The following is a 23,610-nucleotide window of genomic DNA, read 5'->3' on the forward strand; positions in this document are numbered from 1 at the left end:
TGAACGTTGGGGGGAGGTATTTCGTATTTAGAAAATGAGTACCAAGTTTAAATTGAATCGGTAAAGAAGTTTTGAAATGGCAGTAAACACCGACTTTGAAAAAGTAGTTTTGAGACAAAAGCGTTGAAAGTTTTAGAAGCCTGCAGCTGTCAGTGCTGTAATGCTAAAGGACCGGAGACTAACTAGACGATAAATTCGAGAGTTTTGCTCAGATCGTCTTAAAATTTTGGGAGTATATTATTGAAATGTATAACAATACAAAAAGATAAACAAAGGAAATAGTTTTTTTTTAATGCGAACCTTCAACCCCCCCCCCCCCCAGGAAGAATATGAGAAGGTCAGAGATAGGCTTTTGCGTAAACTAAGATCATTTTCCTCTATTAATGATGGTGGAGATCAGGACCAGACACAAATGCAAAAAAGTCAATAAAGAAAAAAAGAGTGAAAAGTAGTAATTAGTCAGCATAGAGAATAGAAGAATTGAGGAAATAGATAAAGATGTTAATCGGGAGAGGTTAATGAAATTGAAAAGATGAAAATAGTGGTATAAAAGTAAAAAGAATACTAGAGAAAAAATAAGGAAGCCGGAATAGCTGTCCAGGGAAATACAGGAGAAAAGGGTAGAACAAAGGAACAAGTTTTTTAAAGTAGTAAATAGAGAGAAATGAATTAAAAGACCTAATCAGTATATTGAAGCTTTAGGATAAAAAAAATTTAATTAAAGGTTAAAGATTATAGAGAGCTCATTATAGATCCTTCTGAAATCAATGTTCTTATGAGGAATTTTTATTTATACATATTTATCAGAAAATGTCAGCAAATATAAATTATTTTGAAATATGTCAATTAAAATTGGAATATTTTTTAATTTGTGCAGGTGTTCATTTTGATACGAGCAGCACAAGTTTGGTGAACGAAATTGCAACGGCAATAAAAGTCTATGCTTATGGAGTAGAGGATTTTGTAAACGATCCCACAAATTCAAATCTGGGATTGAACACTCGTCTGAGTTGCGACGGTCCAGGCGAATCACGATGGGATACTGGAGACCGATTTTTCAAGTAAGCTTCCTTTATTTTTGAAATAAATCTACAATGAATTTTAGAGAGGTCTTTTATCCTAAAGATCTTTTTTTACCAATAAAGTTGAAATATCTATAGTCTAAAGATAATAATAATGTCAAGTAACATTTTCATTAACACCAGCATATAAATTGCACGTCACGTGTTCGTGTAGTTTTTTAATATAAAGGGAAACGTAAATTTTATTTAGATACCAAAGTTTTTAATGCATAATTTTTAAAAACTTTTTTTAGATTAATTTTCGAGCCTAAACTATATTATTTTTTTAAATTTGATCTTAGTTTGCTTTTAAGGCTTTATAATTATAATTTTCTTTAAATGCTTAGAAGAATTTTAAAAAATTGGCAAACATAAAATTATATTTATTTCAATTTCTCAGGTACCTGAAAAACGTTTCTGTAGAAGGGGAACCCGGTAAGCCTAACATCGAGTTCACCCAAGATGGTGTTCTAAAAGCTGCAGAATTAAAAATCATGAATCTTCGCCCTGGAGTGAGCAAGCAACTTGTGTGGGAGGAGGTAGGGGATTTTCTTTTAGGAATTAATTAATTTTAAGAAAATATATATTTATCTTGGAAATTTTATTGTTACATTTACTCCGGCGTGAAATCATCACCTGGGATCTGTAGCTTGATTATTTCACCTTCACGATTAATTTCTTCTTCACTTAATCTAAAATTTACCCTACTGCCAGTCACACTTCAACTTTCTGATTGTCCCTCTTTCCCCTCCCATGAACCAGAAAAACCTTTCACTTCATCTTCAACTTTCATACTTCCCCTGTCCATACCCAACCTACATTCCACTACTTCCCTTCCACTCTATTTACCATTCACCTCTCCCAACTTGATACTCCTTCACTCCCCTAATTCTTTATTTACTTTCTGCCACAGAGAATCATCTCATTCCCTATTACTCTTTTCTAGCCAATACTCACCGACTAACCCTCATTTCTAATAATTTCCTCTACTTTCCATTATACTACGTCTTCGCAATTTCTCCTGCTTCCCCTACCACCAATAACCCTTAATTGTCTTAAACACTTCTCTTTCCCCTTGTTCTTTTAGTTTCCCCTGTTTCACTTACATCCGCTTATTTCACTTCCCCCTACCACCTACAACCTTGCCCGCCTAAATTTTCGTTTCCCTTCCCCTAATTTCCCTTCTTTCCCTTATTTTTTAACCCATATTTCCTCTCACATGTACTTCACCTACCCTTATTTTCCCTTATTCTATCTGCTTTTTGTTCTATTATTTCTGCTCACAACCCGCACGTTTCCTCTCCGTATTTACCCTCACTTCCCTTACTTTCCCTCCCATGAATTCCCCTCACTTCCGTTACTTCCCCTCATCTTATTTCCCTTTCAGTTTTTCTACTTCCAGTCCTTTCAACCTACTTGTAGAAATTTGCAAAATTGTGTAAAGGGCAGCTGGAAGATTTTAGGGAATTTTTTTAATCCTGAAGGATTTTGAAAAGAACTTTAAGAAACACGCATATCATTTAATGAGGCATTTAAAAATTGCATACATTTAAATCTTGAGAAGGGTAAAAAATTCTGAAAAATGTACGTGTTTTGAGATTTTCAAGTAAAAGCTTTTTAAGAATTTTAGGAGATTAAATCATAACAAGGAATTTATCTTCAGATTCCGTCGAAAATTCGAATATTTTTTTATTCTAACAGAAGAATAAAAAGAATTTTAAAAACTTCAAAGGACTTGTAAAAATAGCCGAAAAAGGTATGGAAAGTTTTAAGACAACATTTTTGCATTAAATATTTATTTTTCAAAAATTATAAGTAAAATTAATCTTTAAATTATGACTGAAAATGTACAAAATATAAAATTTTTCTTTCTGTTTTAACAAGCATTTTTCCCCCTAAGCATAGCGCACAAATTTTTCTGCTAGATTTTATAAAGTAACAAGCCCACGCTATTTACTTTTTGTATACATACTCATTCGGAAAGAATTATTCTTAAGAAAAACATGTTTTTAGCAACAAATTTTAAAAAAAGGATCCTTAAAATGAAAAGAATTGTTTCCTATCTTGGTATAATACGAAGCTGCATGTTACAAAAATTATTTTTACCTGACTGTGTTTAAGAAGTATTTTGTATAAATAATAAATATTTTGCAAAATGTTCTTAAAATCGAGAGAAATATAATTTCATTGTATTTTTAAATCTTTGTTTAAAAAAAGAACAGTTAAACATCATTTATTTTTTGCAGCGTATGTGTAAATTATTATTATTTCTATTTGTATTAACTGCGAAAATCTTACCAAAATCATTTTTATAAACAGCAACAATTTTCAAATTAAATTTGTGCGGAAATTTACAACATTGTAGGGACGGTTCTACACTCACATGCGGAGAACAATAGAGAAAATCGTGTATTTTTATTCTAATTTTCTTTTATCTGTTGTCCTTCTAACTAATCTTTGTAATTGTACAATGTGCTTTCTCTATTTTTCTTTTTCGCCAATTTCACCTTTATACTATAAAATCCGGGTTTTTTGCGAATACCGAAAATAGAATTACAATGGAGAGGCTCCTTTCATCATTAAATGAAAAAGTAAGAAAAATCAGCAGGAGTGAGATTTTAATATAAGCGTGCTATTTTAAAAGATAATATTCTTTTTTGTTTATATGTCAATTCTTTCCGATATAAATACAATTTATATAAACCATTCCACTCTAAAGTCAACTGCAGTCTTGGACTTTTTTTTAAATTAATTTTTGGAAAAAGAATTTAAAGAATGTGCTTTGTTTTCTTTTGTGTAAAAATTTAATATTTGCTATATAATTTTCGATCGACAAATTTTTTTTATAATGTCAATAATGACAGCGTTACAAGGTCTTGAAAAACCGGTGGCTTAAAGTTGAAATCCCGAGTAAAAAAAGCCTCCTATTGAGATCCATTTAGATTGCTGATAAGGTTATGCTAAGGCATTAGTTACGAGACAAATCAGTACTTAAGGGCCAACTTTGATTTAAAATGTTTACAAGTCCAAATAGGGACAAAAGTACTAGAAAAGTGGCATTTTATTTTTTTTTTATTTTCAAAAGAGATGATTGAGCTTTTGATTTTTGAATTAAGCATCATAGAAGTTAAAAATATGTTTCGTCTCACCAGATCTTTTTTAAAATGAAGTATCAGAAAGATCTCTATAACTATTATAATAAAGGTTCTACTGAATTTTTGTGTGCGGCCTTATTAAGATAAAAAGTAACAAAAACGATCCAATTTTTTTTGATTTACTGGAAAGAATGAGCATATCTGTCTATGATCCGATAAGGACGTATCCGACGATACATACCATCGTTTGAAAGTGACGCTAGTACTTTTCAAACAGAAGGTTGAATCAATTAGCCTATGCCATCTAGATGTCACGAAGGTTATCTTATTACCCTGATTCAAATAAATTAGTGGTTAAAAGATAATCGAATAAAGTCTTACTCCTGAAGTTTGTGTCTTTACTGTCCCAAGTCGAAAGATGTTCTTTAGCATTATATCTAATAAGCAATGATCATTCTTTAACACATCAATAGTCCTTTGAATTTTTCTACTCCTCAGATAGTGGCAGGTCATTGGAGTCAAATAGCATTTACGCTAAGAAGTTCATCATAGAATGGCACCTGTGACATTAGCGATGCACGACCTTTATTACCAGCAAATCTCCATTTAAAAAACTTAGTAATTCAATACATTTAATAGCACCTCATACATGAAGTGCAACTCTAGCTGTTTTTTCAAAGCCATAACAAATGAGTGATCCGCTCTTATTTGTTGAGCCTTTCATTTTGGCTTGGAAAGACCGTGGTTCTTGTATTACGTCAAACTCCGTTTGTTATGCTGTCAAACCTCTGATTAAAAGAGCAGATACACCTTTAGAATGTTAAAGGTTGATCTAAATAAAATCCTTACTGAAAAAGGGATATCTAGTGTTCATTTCAGCTTCCAATTTCACCCTTTAATATCTTTCAAAAACTGACCTTGAGCTATGCTCCAGGTGTCCTTTTTATTTTCTAAGTGATCATTACTTCTTCAATATACAGTGAGGCTTGAGGTTGGTCTTCTAAAAACTCTAGACTATTCTTGGCTCTGCAGTTATTATAATTAAGGCAGCTTGACTACCTGTCTTAACATGGATGATCGTTCATCATCCTGTTTTAAGGTCAATTTTGAATTGCTATCCTCTTCAGCACTGATCTTTATTCCACAAATATACCAGGAAACCAAACCAGTGACTTCATTGACCTTCGAAGATCTTTTCTGACGATCACTTTGATCTTAGCTCAAACCTGAAATCATAATTTGCCAAGAACTTTAACGAGCCAAGTTCGGGAAAATTCGTCGAAACAGGTTGAGCTGGAAGCATCATATTGTTGAAGCAGCAATCCTCAATTTTTGGGATAAATTCTCCAGGTTAAACACTATAGATTTTTTCTCAAATGCTGCTTCAATTTCCAAGACCTGGTCAGCATTGAGTTTGATTTTTGAAAATCCTCTGGACACTATGGAAACTTCCAGGTCACTATAAAGAGCCTGACTTTGAGTATCGTTCAAAACTTTCATCTGTACCTTCTTCTTTTTCCCAATTTAATTTAGCGTGCTTTTTTCAGAAAAGGGTATCTTTGTAGTCCTCATTTAGCTAGTTTTTGCGTCTGATTAATTCATGAATGCTTAATTCAAAACCAGTTCAAGCTACAAAGCCTCTTGGAAATTATTTAGTTCTTTTAGCCGGAAATTTTCGAAACATTTATGTTTTAATCATAATTTCCAAAAGTCAAAAATTCAAATGCTATTTGGGCTAAAGCACTTTTTGTTTGGATTTACCTAATATAAATTTTACTTTAATAAACTAAGTAATAAATTTCAACAGCGAAACATGAAAAATGGTAATTTTCCTAAAAACTATTTCTTTTCAATTGTTCGCTAAGGATCAACTTATTGGGGGCATAAATAGTAAGGTCAGTGAAATTTTACTTTAAACTTAATTCATTACAAAGATACAAGCTAACATCTTTCGAAAATTTAAAAAAAAATTTCAAAAAGGGTATTTTCCATTTTTTAGCTCAAATTGAGAATAAGTTATCCCAGAAGTTCAATAGCTCTACCAGGGATCAAGTTCTTGTATTTTAAAATCATCAGTAATTTTTAATGCCTCTTGTCCTACTTTTTAGAAAATTACCAACATTGGTATACGATAATTTTCCTGCAAGAATACTCTCCTAAGGAAATCCAGACGATTCTTTGTATTTTGTTGTGTAAAGGATTGGTTACGACATTACGTGATATTTCAGTCCGACGTTGGATCACAAATATTATGGTATTTTATATCTAAGTTTTTGTTGAAAAATAAATTAACTGCGTAGGATTGCGGATTACAAATATTTTAACCGCTTTATATGAAAACTTTTCGTGATTGGACGACCTGAGCCTACTGGAGTTTCAGCGATTTCTTCTAGTGTTAATGTAGCCACGGTGCCGCTGTCTATGTTTATTTTCGCCCTTTTATTATGATGGATGTACATTCCCGTAAGAACATTTTGACTCTCTAATGTAGCAAAGACGTCACCATTAGATGTTGATGCAACGATTTGTTCTTGAGTTGGTATAGGATCTTTTTTTTACGTCCTGCTCCTAATCTAATTTGCGTATCAGCAGGAAAAGTGTATCTTTGAAGTTGGTATATTCGGCGTCGATTTGTTTTGCAAGTAAGTCGAATAAATTCAAGATGCTCTGGTCCATATCCACGTTTGTCAGAAGATGGAAGCATGGCAGGTGGAATAAGAACTCTGGTAGGAAGAGGAGGATGTCTTGAAGAAGAAGAGTCGTACGAAAAATATTATCTGGTAGCAGAAAACTCAGCAGGAGGAAAACCAGCAGGAGAAAATCCATTAGAAGGAAAGTCGGTATCAGAAAATGCGACAGGAGGAAATCTGCCAGGAGTATGCCTGGCAGGAGGAGACCTGGAACTTAACCTCTCAGGAGAATGTTTTTCAGGAGAATTAGAAGTGTCACAACGGCTAATACCAGGAATAGCCTCATCATTGGGCAAACAATCAAACTGTAAACTTAACCCTGCAACAAAAAAGATGATTACATTTTTCTAAATAACTTAAGGCAAGATACAATGCAGGTTCCGCAACGAACCCCCCAAAACAAAGCTTCGAAAGTGGTAATTGGCAAGCAGAGGTAAAAGAGTAATTCAGAAATAAAAGGATAATGCTGAAAATGGGACAGAGAAATGTAAGTGAGGATACGGAAATAACTGTTGAAAATGTAACACGAATGTTTGTGTATATAGTTAAAAAAGCTGTTAATAAAGAGCAAAACCAGGTGAATGATATGAGGAATGAAACAAACAAAAAATATAAAATGATCAATTAGGAAAATAAAAGATCAGACTGGCAAAAATAGTTAATGGAATCGTTACATTTGGCCATCCCTTCAGCTTGACATTACGATTAAAGCATGGGAAAGGTTCATTTGAAGCTAACTTTCCTCGGGGAGGATGCGTTTAAAGCACCTGCATCATTTACTTTTAACACTAGATCGGTATTATATTTAGGTAATGATTCAAGAGAGAGGAGTCTTTAATATAAGCAAAATTTTCTAAAGAAAAATCCGTTCGACACACCTAGATAACTCACTGTTAACGTCAGGTTTTTGGGATGTTCATGTTAAGATCAAAGAGCGGGGAATGCTTATTGGAAGTCAGACTTCCTTAAGTAATATGCGTCCAACACTCCTGAATTATTCACTTTTAGCGCTAGTTCAGCAAGATGTTTAGATAATGATGAAAGAGTGGCAAGTATTAACTTGAAGTAAAATTCTCTGGGCGAAAATGCATTTGATACACCTGGATCATTCAATCTTAACATTACGTCGACAAGATGCTGAAATAACAATTTGAGAATAGTAAGTGTTTATTTTGAGTCGAATTTCTTTGAGGAGAATGCGTTCGACATACCTGTATAAATCATTTTAAACATTGGGTCGGCAAGATGTTCAATTAATGATCAAGGAGTGAGGAGTGTTTACTTAATGCAAAATTTTGTTGAGAAATATGCGTTTGACACAAGTGGATAATTTTTCTTTAATGTTAGCTCGACAAGATGTTCAAGTATTATCAAAGAGTGTGAAATTCTTACTTGCAGCCAAATTTTGTCGAAGAAAATGGATTTAATACACCTGGATTATTCACTCTCAACATTAGATCTGAAAGATGTTATATAGCAATCAAAGAAGGGAATGTATTCATACGAAGCCAAATTTCTTTGAGGAGAATGCGTTCGACAAACCTCGATAAATCACTTTTAACGTTAGTTCGGCAATTGATACACCTGGATCATTTACTATTAAAATTATGTTGAAAATATGTTGATATAACAATTAAAGATTGGGATGTGTTTATTCACATTAAATAGACTGCGTTTGAGATACCTGGATCATTGACTTTGAATATTAGGTCGGCAAGCTATTAAGTTAAAGATTAACGAGTGGAAATTAATTATTTAAAGCTAAATTTCCCTAAAGGAAAATATTTTTGACACATCTAGATCATTCACTTTCAACATCAGGTGGGCAAGGTGTTCAGGTGATGCTTAAATAGTGTGGAATGTTATTTTGAAGCTAAACTTCATGGAACGAAATGGGTTTGGCATACGCGGATCATTCATTTTTACATCAGGTCTAGGGGTTGTTTATGTAATGATAAGAGAGAGAAAAATGTTCACTTGAAGCCAAAATTTCTCAAAGAAAACGAATTTGCAGCACACAGAGGACTGGCGTTATGGTAAAATATTAACGTAACCGAACGAAGATTTAGGCGGGGTTCCTGTATATTTATTATACTTACCAATTGAATTAAAAATCGTCATTAGTATTAGAACCAGAGTAGCAAAGATCGTCATTTTTTAAAACTTAGAAAAACCTAAATACTGCAATAATGAAGAATTTTGTCTGCAGTGCTGCAAATGATTATTCTCGTATCTTATTAACGTACATAAAAGATGCTATATTTCTTATCTCATGAATTATAAACGCATTAAGTCTGTCCTTGCGAGATATTTTTATCCCATTGATCAGTGCAAGAAACAGACAAATGTTGCAAAAATCTTCCTGATGGTATCTAGTAAGTTACGAAAAGAGAAAAAAAATTAGGCGACGTAGACCTTTTTGACAATAACTGTAAAAATACCTCAATAGGTTACATAATATAAGTTTCATTCCTTTTTAAGTAGAAAAACCCTTCTAATCACTTTGAAATTTTGTAATTAATTTTTTTGATTTTTTAAATACATTTTTATTAATTTTTTTCATTTATTTAAACTGGAACTGACAGAATCTTTGTTTTCAACATTTTCCTTATGATGAAAGAATACATGGTGTATCAAGGGTGTAAGAAAAAAAGACCTTACGCCCTTGATACACACTTTACCTTTTTTCCCCTTTCTTATTCCCCTTCACCATTTCCCTTTTCCGTTCCACCTTTTCCTTTTCAACCATTCCCCTTTATTTTTTACCTTTCTCTTTCCTTATTCCCCTTTCTATTTTTACCCTTTCCCATTTCCAATTTCCCATCTCCATTCCCCTTAACCCCTTTCTCATTCCCCCTTGCATTTTCCTTTCCCTTTACTAATCCCTTTTACCGTTTCTCTTTCCCTTTTCACTTTCCCTTTTTACTATTCCCCCTTTCTTAATTTCCTCATTTTCTGATCCACTTTCCTTTCCTTTTTTTCTATTTCCGCATTTTCCTTTATCCTTTTTCTTTTCCTTTTCGCCCGTTTTCGTTTCTCTTTTTTCCTTCCCTTTTCCTTTTTCCTATTCCCTTTTAATTTTTCGCTCGCCTCTTTTCCCTTCCCCGTTTAATTTACCTCTTTTCCTCCTTCCCCCATTTTCTTCGATCTTTCTATCTTTTTTCATTTCCCCTTACTCTTTTTCTATCCTCCTTTTTATTTTCACCCTTTCCTCTTTCTTATTTTCCATTCCTTTTTCATTTTCATCATTTCACTTTAACGTTTCCCTTTTCCCTCTCCACCCTTTTGCCTTTCCCCTGTTTCACTTTTCCGGACCCTTAATCCTTGTTCTTTTTTCTATTCTTTTATTTCCCCTTTAATTTTTCTCTTTTCCCACTTTTCCATTTCCCTCTTTTCCATATTCCCCCATTTTCCCTCTTTTCCATAACATAAAATGATTTATTTTAAATTAAGGAAATTTATTTAGAAATGTTAGATTTAATATTTTGTAGAATATTGTTAAAAAAAGTAACGATATTTCCTTTTATATTTATATTTTTCAAATCTACATCTTTTATAGGCCAAAAGAGTTTTCAAAAAGCTTTTTCTTTTCTCATTTTTTTTGTCTAAATGCAAACTAAATTAATAGAAACTAAAGAGAAATTCCAATTTGTTTCAATTTTTGTATTAAAAATTCCTTTTTTTTAGTTGCAAATTCCATTGGTAGAATGTCGGACAATCATAGTGAAAATTTAAATTGTTTTAACTAATGTATCCTTCTAGTTATAAATGCACCTTTTTAGTTTAAAATTAATATTTTAAAATGAAAAATGATCTTTTTGATTTGGGAATTTAACTATTTAAATTAAAATTCGTCTTTTTTTCTAGTAACTTTGACTTATTGGATGAATTTCCTTTTTTATTTAAGCTCTTTGACAGAGAATTTAAATATTTTTATTTAATTTCTTTTTATCTGATTTAATTTTTTTTATCTGGAAATTTAACTTTTCCGTTATCAGTTAAAAAAAGTATCCTCTGTAAAAAGTTTTATATTGCGGTCAAAAGTTCATCTATTTATAAAAATCCAACTTGGCAATAAAAAAAATGTTTATTTTTACATGTAGAATAACCACTAGTGGAGAGAAAATAATTTTAGGAATAATTTTTGTTTTGTTTTTCACCATTTTTAAACTATTATTTTACAAAATTTTAAACATATAACAATATAGTCAAAAATATGTAAACTATATTCTTTTATGGACAAGAGTTAGAAAATTTTAATTTAGAAACAAAAAATGGTATGCAACAAAAAAAATGGTTGCCAACATCATTTTCCCTTTCGACATTTTTTAATCATTCAATTTTAAATATTTATCTGAAATATTATTTTTAAAAAACGGCAGGCATTTCATTTTTCTTTCCTTTCTTTTTCTTTTGTTCGAACAAGATTTTGTTTTCTTTTTTAGGAAACATTGTTCTAGCTTTTTTCGAATTTAAATAAGAATATTTCATGGTGTTTGTCCAAATTTTCTCGTTGGATCTTGGGTTTTGTTTTCGGAAATTCTGCACATTAATTTTATTATTTGGCGCCTTTTTGGCAAAAACAGGTTTATGGGGAAAGTGCTGTAAAAAAGTGGTTTATTTAAAAAATAATTGTTTTTTTGACGTTCCTTTAAGTAATGTAGTGTTCAAAAGAAGGTTTTGAGACAAAAAACGATGTTTTTAAAAAATGTTCCTTGCGATCAAATGAAATATTTTTAGTATATTCATTTATTTATCAAAGCCCATAGTTTTTCAGAGAAAATCTATACGTTGCAACCTTTGTTTACATTTTTCACGCTCGCTTATATATTAAACAGATATTTCATATTTTTCACGCTTCTTTTATGTTTCCCATGTCACTTTATTTTAGAACGCTATTTGAAAATTTTCCATGCTCTTTTTCATATCTTTTCACGCCCCGTTATATTTTCCCTTGGGTGACATAGCGTTGGAAGAAAGCAAGGGGCATAGGAAAATGTAAAATAGCCTTAGAAAAAAAGATTAATATGTGAAAAAATATAAAAAAAGCGTCCGTAACATGGAAGGGCGTGGAAAATTATTAAGAAGTCTTAATGATACGCTCATTCGCAAAAACGTCTCAGGGTGAAATAATTATAAAAATTAAATTTATTCGTCTTCAGGATTAATTCATATTTCCCACGCTCCTTTATATTTTTCAAGTCCCTTTCTTATAGCCATGACCCTTTAAATTTAAATTAAAAGGTCTTAATGATAAGCTCATTCGAAAAAACCTTTCAGGGTGCAATAATGATTAAAATTAAATTTATTCGTTTTCAGGATTAATTAATATTTCCCACGCTCCTTTATATTTTTCAAGTCCCTTTCTTATACCCATGACGCTTTCTATTTTCCCAAACTCCTTCCTAATCTCTTAACTACTTTATTTTTTCCCACAATGTTTTCTAGTTTCTATAATTTGAAATAGCAGCATAAAAAAGAAAGGTGCGTGGGAAATATTTTTAAAAAATTAAAAAATAGCAGTAGCATGAAAGCCTTTCGTTAGCGACAAGAAATTTTGGAAAAATCTCTTTATGTAGCACCCTTCTGAATTAAAGTCTTTCTCCTTAAAGTTTTCTGTCGTGAGATACTTAAAACTTCCCTCCTTAAGGCGGTAAGTTTTTTCCCTACCATTTATGGCTAAGAGGGTGATGTAAGTGCGAAAGTGGAGTGTGAATATTTTAAAGACTTCGATCTTATTTTAAATTTTCATACCTAAATTTTTAGATAAAAAATTTATTTTTGATGAGGAAAAACTATTTTTCAATAAAAAAGATAAATTTCTAACAATTAAATTTCAAAAAAATTATGTTTGAACAAAGTCGTTCCACTCAACTGAAAAGTTGAGCTTTAACATAAAAAGGAGTATTTTCTAACCACATAGTTAAATTTTTTTTAATCAGCGATGTATTTTTTTATAATAAAGATTAATTTACTACCAAAGAAGACAAATTTTCCACGAAATACATCAATTTTCAACATAATTGTCAACTGTTCAATCAAAAAAGACAATTTATATATTGCAAAGTTAAATTTGCAACCTGAAAATATAATTTTCCACAAAAAAATTTATTTCATACAAAATAGTTAAAAACAGATAAATTTTAAAGGAGATAGTTGAATCTTTAACAAAAGCAGAATTACTCTTAAACAAGCAGTTCACTTTTGATTAAAAAATGATAAATGATAAAAAAAAAACGAAAGATCAGACCAAGTAGTTGAATTTTTAATAAAGAATATTAATTTCAAACAAAATAGTTATATTTTTAATATAACAACCAAATTTTTAATTATCTAAAGCAGGTTCTACTAAAGCAAGATGAATTGATATATGTAGAATGTTCGAAAGAAATTAAAAAATATTTTATATATTTTCAGAAATTTATCATGTTTAAAATATTTTTATTATCTTCCAAAGCTTACAAAATGTGTAAATATATTTTGAATTGTTATGTCTAAAAAATCATAAAATCTAAAAAATTGCCTTTCAAAATTAATTTCTCAAAATAAAAAATAATTTACAATTCCCTCTTGTATCTTAGAACAATTATTTTATTCCGTTCAAATAATTCAAAATTCTTAAAATGCTTCTAAATTGATTGTATAAAATTTTTTAGGAATTTTAGGATATTATTTGAGATTTGCAAATGTCTTCTTAAAATTAAAAAAAAAATTATTATGAATTTGAAGAAGATTTTAAGATAAGTTTTCATTTGACGGGATTTTCACCAATTTAGGAAGAATCAAATTTTCTTTAGATTCCAAGAATAATAAAAAATTATTTTTCTATTTAAAAAAATTAATTCTAACAAAAATTTGAAAATATTTTATATAATCTCAAATTATTTCATAAAATTTCGAAGAATACTTTGATTTTTAAGTGATACCATTTATTGATACCATATTGTTTCTTTTTTCAATTTATTTAATCTAAAATTGTTTGATTTGGAACATTTTTCATTTAAAATAGATCAACAAATTTTATTTTTTTATTACAAACTCTCCTTATTCATAATTATTCATTACTAACACTTCTTTCAAAATTGGTCAAAATTTAATGTTTCAACATTTGTTTGATAAATAATTTATTAATTGTTAATATTTTTAAATTGGATGTTAGATAAAAAATAAATAAACTCTGCACCGTCGATTCACTCAAATTTCTTTTTGTACTAACTTTACTTCAACTTGGCTCGCTGACAAATTTCCACGAAACCCTGAACGATAGTAAACGAATCCGTATCGTAAAAAGCACTGCGACATTTTTAAAATGGAATTGTAAAAAAATCTAAAGTAGAAAAAAGTCCTAAGGAAAAAGGAAATATATTACTTCCGTCAATTTAAATTTCATCTGCAAATTGCTTTCTCTTCTTTCATTAAGCGTCCGATGCTTGAATGCTCTCAACGAGATTTTCGCTAAATCTACTTTGTAGTTATAAACATTCTGAAGATTTTTTTTCACAAAATAGGTGTGCCGCAAAATTTTCGAAAGCATTCTTGTTGCGTTTCCTTATTGCCGACTTACAAATTTTGAAAAATCGAAAGAATGGTAAATTTTGAACTCAAGTGAAGAATCTTTGATAGAAAAAAATGAATTTAAAACGAAAAGTGCAATTGTTGATAACTCCACAATTTTTTCAAAATTTTTAATAAAAAGAACTGTTTAATTGAACCAAATTTTTTTTATATTTTTAACAGAAGAGTGAATTTCCTGTCAAAAAAAATTTTTTGATATAAAAGAAAAGTTTAAAACATAATTGCTTTACTTGTCTTTTATTTTATGAATTAAATTCCGGATTCTGAGTTTGATATTTCCATACATATTATATTTTAATGGATGGGAGACATGGCATTTTGGCTTATTGCCCGAAGCGGAAACTTGATAATGGGTTCAGGGGTCAATTCAAAACAATTGTAGACATGGTTTGTCTTTGACATGAAATTTGATACCATCGAATTTTTTACAATTTGTCGAATAAAAATTGGATTAAAAATAGAAAAGTTAATTATTTCAATACATCCAAAATGTATGTAAAAATTACAGAAAAATCTATATTGCTAAAAATAATTCCTCGAAATAAGAAAGGTGAAACTTGAAAATAAAATATTCGATTTTCCAAAATAGCACCCCACCAATTTTTACATTCTCATCTAATGAGAAGGTATTGGTTTTATGTAAAATTTCACTTCGGCGGTTTTCATAAAATCTTCACGTTTTAAGACGCACTGAGCCGGAAAAAATTATTTTTACGATGGTGTTTGTCTGTTGTATTCTGTAGGCACGATGACTTTGAAAAAATTGATCAGATTGGATTCTGCTTTGGCATACTTTTTGAAGTCTTAAAAAGAAAGACGATGTTCGTGAACTAGCTATTTCGGATCAAAATTCAAAAAGTGAGCACGTTTTCAAAATTTTTAAGACCACATTTTATCAAGATTTCAAAATTCTATGAACGGTTATTTATAGTACTGAGAATCCTAAACAATTTATTTTGATAACTTTTTTCTTTCAAAAGAAAATCATCAGAGTCAGAACATTTTCAAATTCCAAAAAAACAAACTAAAATGAACATTTGAAGCCAAACAACGCGTGCTATGAAAAAAAGCGAAGAAAAGAAAAACCTTGATTTCCTAAAGCCCTACAAGATCGTAATAATAACTTTTTTGATTTCGCCGAAAAGTTGAAAATTCAAAATTTGATCGTACCTCAACTTTTTGAAACCACATTTGTTCAGAATTTCAGAATTCTATGAACGGTTATTCATAGTAGTCAGAAACTCAAACAATTTATTCTAATGACCTTTCTATAAAAAGAAAATTATCAGAGTTAAAGCATTTTCAAAATCCAAAAAAAAACTAAAATGAACATTTTAACCCAAAAAACGCATGATATGAACCAAAGTCTAGAAAAAAGGAACGTTAATTTTTTAAGGCCCTGCAAAATCATCATAACAAATTATGGTTAAACTATGGAAGATGCAAAAAAATTGAATCAACTAAAATTACGCGCCCTAAAAAGATCTACAAATATTTTAACAATCCCTTTTCGATAGGACGCGTAGCGTTTCTTTTTATTCGTAAAAAAGAATATTAAAAATTACAAATAAATTAAATTTTTGGACTAACGACATGAGCTACAAAAAAAACTTGTTTATCCAAAAAAAGGCTACAAATGTTCATTATTACTGTTTTATAGTATGCGCAGTTTTTGTTTATTCGTAAATGAATAAACTAAAATGATTAATTTTTCGTTAAACAACGCAAGCTATGAAAAAAATAAATAGACTCATTCAAGTTTTTCATGAATAATTTTTCAGAGGACACTTAGTTTTCTTCTTTTTTCGTAAGATATAACCTTTTAAATAAGAAAATTAAATTATTTTAATACATTTTTTCAAATAAATATTTTTTGTAAAACGACACAAGGTATTCACTAAAATTAAAAGACAAAATTTGTTCACCCAAGAAGATTCAAAATAAATAAAAATTATTCCAAATAATTTATTTGCTTAAAATAGAATACTAAAATATTTCAAGCAAAAATTTTTTGTATGATTGTTGAACAATAATTGTAAAAAATCATCATGCAAAACTTGGTTTGAATATGTGGAAAGAATTTTTCGATAATTGTTTTTACAATCAAAATCTTGCTTTTACATTGTTATGTTTCATTAAAATATATATTTGTTTGATATTTTTATTCTGAATTCATGATATAATTTTTAAAAATAGATTAAAGTTCAAAATGAAATTTAACAAAATATTTTATTATTGCATTGTCATTAAATAACCGGCATTCAATAAAACAAATTTTTGATTGTTTAAATTCAACGATTTTCTGGAATCGGGAATTTTGCAGCATTGGATATATTAAAACTCGTCAATTTTTCTTTGGTAATTATATCATTTTATTTCTTGAATACTCCTTTTTGGCAATTTTACAGTGTTGGAATTTTTATTTCTCGGGATAGCACGACTTTAAAATCCCAAAAAAACACAAAATTATAGAATTACTGAAATGCAAAAATTGCTAAAATATGAAAATTTCGAATTGAAAAAAAAATAATCAAATTACAAAAAAGTTTATGATATCACCAAACAGAAAAATTCCCGAATAACAAAATGTCCGATCGCTTATAATATTACCGAATATCAAAATTTCTAAATAATAAAAATCATGACAAAAAATTTTCGAATTTTAAAGTATCGGAACTAGAAATTTCCCAAATAAAAAAAATCCCCAATAGTAATCAAATGTTAGTATCAAGGTTAAATGTTTCATTCATTTAAAGTTTTGAATTATATTTTTTGAATTGAAAATATATATTTCGGGATGAAAAATTCTGCTTAAAGTTTATTATATAGATACCAATTTTGTACAAGAAATGGAATAGCTCAATTTTAATTTAAAAAATTAAGTTTTAACCAAAAATGATAAGAATTTTCAACAAAATAGTTAAATTTTTCAGCAAAGAGATAAATGTTGAACCCTAAAAATTAATTTTGAACACAGTATTTCAATTTTTAATTAATTAGTTAAATTTCAGATGCAAATATATGAGTTTTTAACAATATTCCTGTATATTTAAAAAATATATATAAATTTTACCTTCACCGTAAAATTTTTAACAGAAAAATAACCTGAATTAACAGAAATTTATTGAACTACACGTAAGGCTCTGGAAGCAAATTTTCCCAGTAGCAAATGTGTGCTACATCGAATGGGTCAACTCGAGCCTAACCTAGAAATAAATCTAACCTATCCTAACCTAACCTAATCTCATGAAACACAACTAAACTGATTGTGTTGTCCCGTTGTGTTTGCGGTACCGTTTGAATCAGCTTGGGCTTAACCTGCAAAGAGGTCAAACCTATCCTAACTTAAAAAAACCTGATCTAACCTAACTGAACCTAATCTAACTTCACGTAACACAATTAATCTCATTGTGTTCCCCCGTTGTGTTTGCGGTACCGTTTCATTCAGCTTCGGCTTAACCTACGTAGAGGTTTAAGCTATCCTAACCTAACAAAACCTGACCTAACCTAACCTAGCCGGATGAAATTCAACCACACGTGTAGCTATGTAAGCGTACGGTTTTCAGTCTTGAATGTGTGCTATATTTAATAGGTTAACTCGATCATAACCTACAAATGAATCTATCTTAACAGAACCTAATGTGGGTCGAAATTTTTAACCACCTGTAGTACAATGAAATGAATTTACTTCTGTCACAACGGGAACACTTAAGTTAAATTGTGTTGCGTTAAGCAAAATTTCGTTAGGTTCTGTTAAGTTAGATTAATTTGTAGGTTAAGATCGAGTTAACCTATTAAATATAGCACACATTTAAGACTGAGAACCGTACGCTTACATAGCTACACGTGTGGTTGACTTTCATTCGTCTAGGTTATGTTACGTCAGGTTTTGTTAGGTTAGGATAGGTTAAACCTCTATGTAGGTTAAGCCGAAGCTCAATGAAACGGTACCGCAAACACAACGGGACAACACAATAAGTTTAATTGTTTTACGTGAAGCTAAGTTAGGTTTGGTTAGGTTGTGTTAGGTTAGGTCAGGTTTTTTTAGGTTAGGATAGGTTTGACCTCTTTGCGGGTTAAGCCCAAGCTGATCCAAACGGTACAGCACACACAACCGGACAACACAATCAGTTTAATTGTGTTTCGTGAGGTTAGGTTAGGTTACGTTAGGCTAGGTTAGATTTATTTCTAGGTTAGGATCGAGTTGACCCATTCGATGTAACACACATTTACTACTGGGAAAATATGCTTCCAGAGCTTTACGTGTGGTTCCATAAATTTCTGTTAATTCAGGTAAGGTGAGGTCAGGTTCTGTTGGGTAAAGTTATTTTAAATAAGTTGATATCAGGCAAGGTTTGTTCCTTCACTGTTGTCGACATGTTTTGAAGTGAAAATTTGCATCACTGGCATTATTTTGAAATTTATTTGCCTCAGTGCATGATTTTTCGTCATTTTTGGAGGTTATGGCTCAACCATGACGTGAAGGGTGATTTTTGATACCGAATTTGAATTCAGCGCCCCAAAATCCATAGGAATACGTGTGTCTTGTTACCAGATCCGCACACTTATTTTTTTTGTGTGGCTGAGTTATTATAGGGGAAGATAGCTTAACATAATAATAATTTGTTTAAACAATGAATAATGCTTAATCGAATGATAAATTATCTTGTTTTTGGTATAATGTAGACACAAATTTCAGAAAAAAATGCTACCATTCAGCATTAGTATAGGTGAAGGTATTTATAAACAATAATAACTTGTTTAAACCATTATAATAAATTTTTCAAAAAATATTATTTAAATTTAATATCGGTTTGTTGCAACAGCGGATCTAGCCTAAAAGGCGATATTAAATTGAAATATCCAAGAAAAACGCAAGACTTTGTAACTTCTTTGTAAGACATAATTTCTAAATAAATTATAAATTGTCCGAACAATTTATATAAACTTTTGTCAACAGTGAGAAGCTGTGTTCTATGTATCATAAATAATTTGCGTTAAAAAAGCCGCACAACTTAAATAGAGGCAATATTTAAAAAATATTTTTTAATTTGGATATTATGGATAATTGTGAATAGAACTGTTGAGTTTCAGCTCCATTTAGCTTAGATGGTCATTATGCATTAAAATTATGAAAAAAATCTATTGGAACCCCATAGAAATTATAAATAATATGGATGCATGCAAGCTGTAAGGATTTTTTTTGCTGACAAGGGAAAAAAGTTGAGAAAATAATGATGTTTGGTTAATTTGGGTTATTATTAATGGAAAAATAGCCATGCGTTTGATAGTTGGGCAATAAAAATAAATGATGTGATATATATATTAGGTCAATTTGTTCTGGCCATATCAGACGTATCAGAGTTGCCTTCTCTAAATGAAGCGTAGCGAAGGTCCCTTATTTTTTTATGAATGCCTTTTTCCAGAATTACTTGAATTTTTTCTGTTCTGCAATGTCCTGCTTTTCCAGACAGTTTCACATCCATTTCCACCCTTATTCCTTCAGTCGAAATCATTTTGAAAACTGCTTTGATTCATCAAAAATACCTAGAAAACTGAAAGAAACTATCAAAACAAAAAAGATGTCCAATAGCAATGAAGATGTTACAAAATTTCGTGAATTTATTATAAACAAATAAAGTGAATGAAAGTGTTTTCATGGGGATTTGGCACACAAAAAAAAGTCAAAAACCACGGAGGCGACCTTCGGGGTTCTATGGGTTTTTGGCTCGCTGATACCGAATCGCTTGTCGGTTTTTCCAGATAAGATCGCTTTCAAGGTCATTTCAAGGTCAAATGAAGAAAATATTGCTGAAAAAATCTGAAAAAATTCGGACATAGGTTTTTTAGCATGCTGAATCCGAATCCGGTGTCGGTTGATTTTCATTAGTTCAAGATCAAGGTTATTTGAAGGTCAAACCAACAAAATAACCTCAAAAAAATTTGTAAAAATTTATATACAAGTTTGATAGACCTTCATCAATTCACGTACAAGCTCATAATAAGATCAAAAAATTAACAATCCTTCATAAACAATTACAATAGACATATTTCTTTGTATCAACTTGTGTTCATGTTTTCCGCTCATACCGTACTCTCCTACTATCAAATGATCGACGTAAAGGTTTTTTTCGCTTTTTGCCTGTAGTTTTACACTCTCTTTTTAGTGACCAGCACTAATCAGCCATCATAGCGACATCCCATCTGCCTTGGTAGAGCTTTTTCCATTTCTTTTATGCCCTGATGGAAGCGCTCTCCTTGCTCTTCACTGTAATCGCCACAATTCTCTGGAAATCGATCCAGGTGATTATGCAGGAAGTGCAATTTGTATGACATCAGGCACCCCATTTTTCCAAAGTTCTTAATCATCGAAACATCTAGACATCCGCACATCCACACATCCATGCATCCGCAGATCAACACATGCACACACGCAAACATTCACTCATAACCGCAAATACATGTGGACATTTATAAAAAATGTATTTTTTACCATATTAGGGCAAAAAAAAACCCACTTCTTTTTTAAAGATATACCATTCTTATGGGTACAAAGCTTTCTCTTTCAAGAAATCTACAGCATCTAATATTGATAAGTAAGTACACTCCCTTACTTTCGAAAAATTCACAGCAGCTAATGTTGATAAAGATAAATTAATATTTCCAGTTTCTATATAAACGATTCAGCATGCTTCTATATAATTCAGCATGTCAATTCAGCATGTTTCTATATAAACAATTCAGCATGCTCAAAAACCTACATTTGAATTTTTTCTAGATTTTTTTAGCCTTTTTTCCGAATTCATCCTTCAAATGATATCAGATGACCTTCGGATAACTAGATATGATCAAAGCAACCTTGTATTTGTATTCAGCGACCCACAAAACCTATATATACATTTTTACACATTTTTTTGAGGTTATTTTTTTGGTTTGACCTTCAAATGACCTTGATCTTAAGCTGATGAAGGTCGACCGACACCCGATTAGAAATCAGCTTGCTAAAAAACCTATATCTGAATTTTTTCAGATTTTTAAGCAATATTTTCTTCATTTGACCTTCAAATGACCTTGAAAGCGATCTGATCTGAAAAAATCGACAAGGTTCGAAATCAGTGACCCAAAAACCATAGAACCCCAAAGGTCGCCCGGTGGGCTCTGACTTTTTTTTGTATGCCTGTGTAATTTGTTATTTTAAAAGAAACCCGCTTCGAAATATAGGCTCTACTTGTACACTCTTCACGCTTATATTGGTAAGGGCTACGGTTGTAAAGTAGAGGATATTCCCATACGATCTATGGCCCCACTTTAGCACTCTCACGGGTACAAATTTCCAAATCTTTCATTTGGGGCATCATAATAGAGACTTAGTTTTTGTTTCTAATTTAATGATCCACACACTACCTCCCTGTACACAATAAAATCTTCTTCAGAAACCAAAGATGCGGATTGGGTAAAAATTCACAAGCATTAAAATTAGGAGGGTGAAAAATTAGAAATACGTAAATATACGGAGAGGAAAAATTCGGAACTTTTAATAAATATACCTACTAGCAGGGTTCTAATTGTTTATTTATAGAGGCAAACAAATGTTCATAACATTTTATGTTGTACGTTGAAAATTGTTTTTAAATTATACAATGATAAAAAATAATTATTCGTTCGTGAAAATTTTTAAATGACGGATATCATAAATTTATTACGATATGATATTCAAATTTACTGTGATAAATATTTGTACGCTAGCATTAATAAGAAATTATAGGCCAGCTAATAGCAACATTTATTTACTACACCTAATAAATACTATTCGGAATTTTGAATCCCTGATTTATTCCTTTTTCCGAATTTTTGGTATTCCTAAGTTTTACCACTGTGTATTATAATCCATTCTGAACATTTGCCTTTCTTAAATTTTATCCGTTCCAAAAAGTGAACGGGTCCCCACAGGATACGCTGGGTAGTTTAATTAAATTTAGAACCGTCCTTGTTTTACATTGTGTTGAACTAGTTCCGAAACTGTGGAGAACAGTTATATAAAATTATAACCGATTTTTCGCCACAAAAAAATCTTTTGTATTATTATATTAGCACTATTATACTCTAATATTTGTTCACATGTTTGAGCACACAAGTATTTACTATTTCACAATGACTACACTATTTATAATCGCACGCCATGAACATTTTTGTTCGCCGCGGGTTCGTACCCTATAAGTTTCGCATTCCTAATGCCTAAAGGTGTTCGCACAAGAAAATACGTGTACAGTATGCTGGAAACGGCTCACGCACGATCTGTCCTTGCACGCACACGCTCCACACACATACACACACACGTACACAGACCGCTAACCAATCACGTGCGATCTGTTGCACTGTTGCGGTGCGAGCTGGCTATGTACCGTTCACTTATCGGTCCGCACTCGCAACAAATTCGCAACGTCGCAAATTTTAGCGTCTCGAGCGGCGGTCCGATATGAGAGCGGTACGTAGTCAGCCCGCACCGCAGTAGCGCGACAGATCGCGCATGATTGGTTGGTAATCTGCCGGCGTACACAGCCGGCTCGTGCGTGAGCTGTTTCCAGCATACTGCACACGTGTTTACTTGCGCGAAGACATTAAAGCCTCTCGGCTAGACTAGCTCCTGAAGTATGAAACAAAAATCAGAAATATAACCGACAGCTGTTCAAGGCCGCCTGCAATTTTTTGTGACCCATTCTTTAAAAAAATACTGCTACGCTTAGAATAATATTTGCACTAAAATAATAGATTTGAGAAATATTACAAATTATTATTGTAGATTTTTTTTTTGCTGAAACAGTATTTAAACTAAATTCAAAAATATTTGAGATTTTTAAGAATACAATATATATTTTCAGAAATTCAACAGATTTCAAAGGATTTCCACAAATTTTCGAAGATTTCAAAAGATTTAAGAGACTTAAAAAACTTTAAAAACATTTAAAAATGTTTGAACATGGAATAATGTTTTTAATTAATTTAACAATTGTTTTTCAAAACTTTTTATAAATTTCACATCTTATAATGTTTGTAAACGTCACATGAATTTATTTATATATTGAACCTTTAATTGATTTCAAATTCTTTATGTCTTACGGTCCAATCGTAAATCGAGAAAATAAATATGAGTCAAAAAAACATGTTCTTCGAAACTCAGATATTTATTTT

The 23,610-nt window shown here is 30.9% G+C and overlaps 1 protein-coding gene across 1 annotated transcript in view; it reads left to right on the plus strand.

The window, feature by feature from the left end:
• The window catches only part of LOC117169191 (glutamate receptor ionotropic, NMDA 2B), a 241,455-nt gene that overhangs the window by 80,008 nt on the left and 137,837 nt on the right, over nucleotides 1-23,610 (plus strand). The window contains exons 4-5 of the mRNA XM_033355418.1: nucleotides 878-1,061; nucleotides 1,462-1,600. Of these exons, the coding sequence (XP_033211309.1) occupies nucleotides 878-1,061; nucleotides 1,462-1,600 (323 nt within the window). The remainder of the gene's footprint in view (nucleotides 1-877; nucleotides 1,062-1,461; nucleotides 1,601-23,610) is intronic.

Source organism: Belonocnema kinseyi, chromosome 3 (assembly GCF_010883055.1).
Source record: "Belonocnema kinseyi isolate 2016_QV_RU_SX_M_011 chromosome 3, B_treatae_v1, whole genome shotgun sequence".
NCBI lineage: Eukaryota > Metazoa > Arthropoda > Insecta > Hymenoptera > Cynipidae > Belonocnema > Belonocnema kinseyi.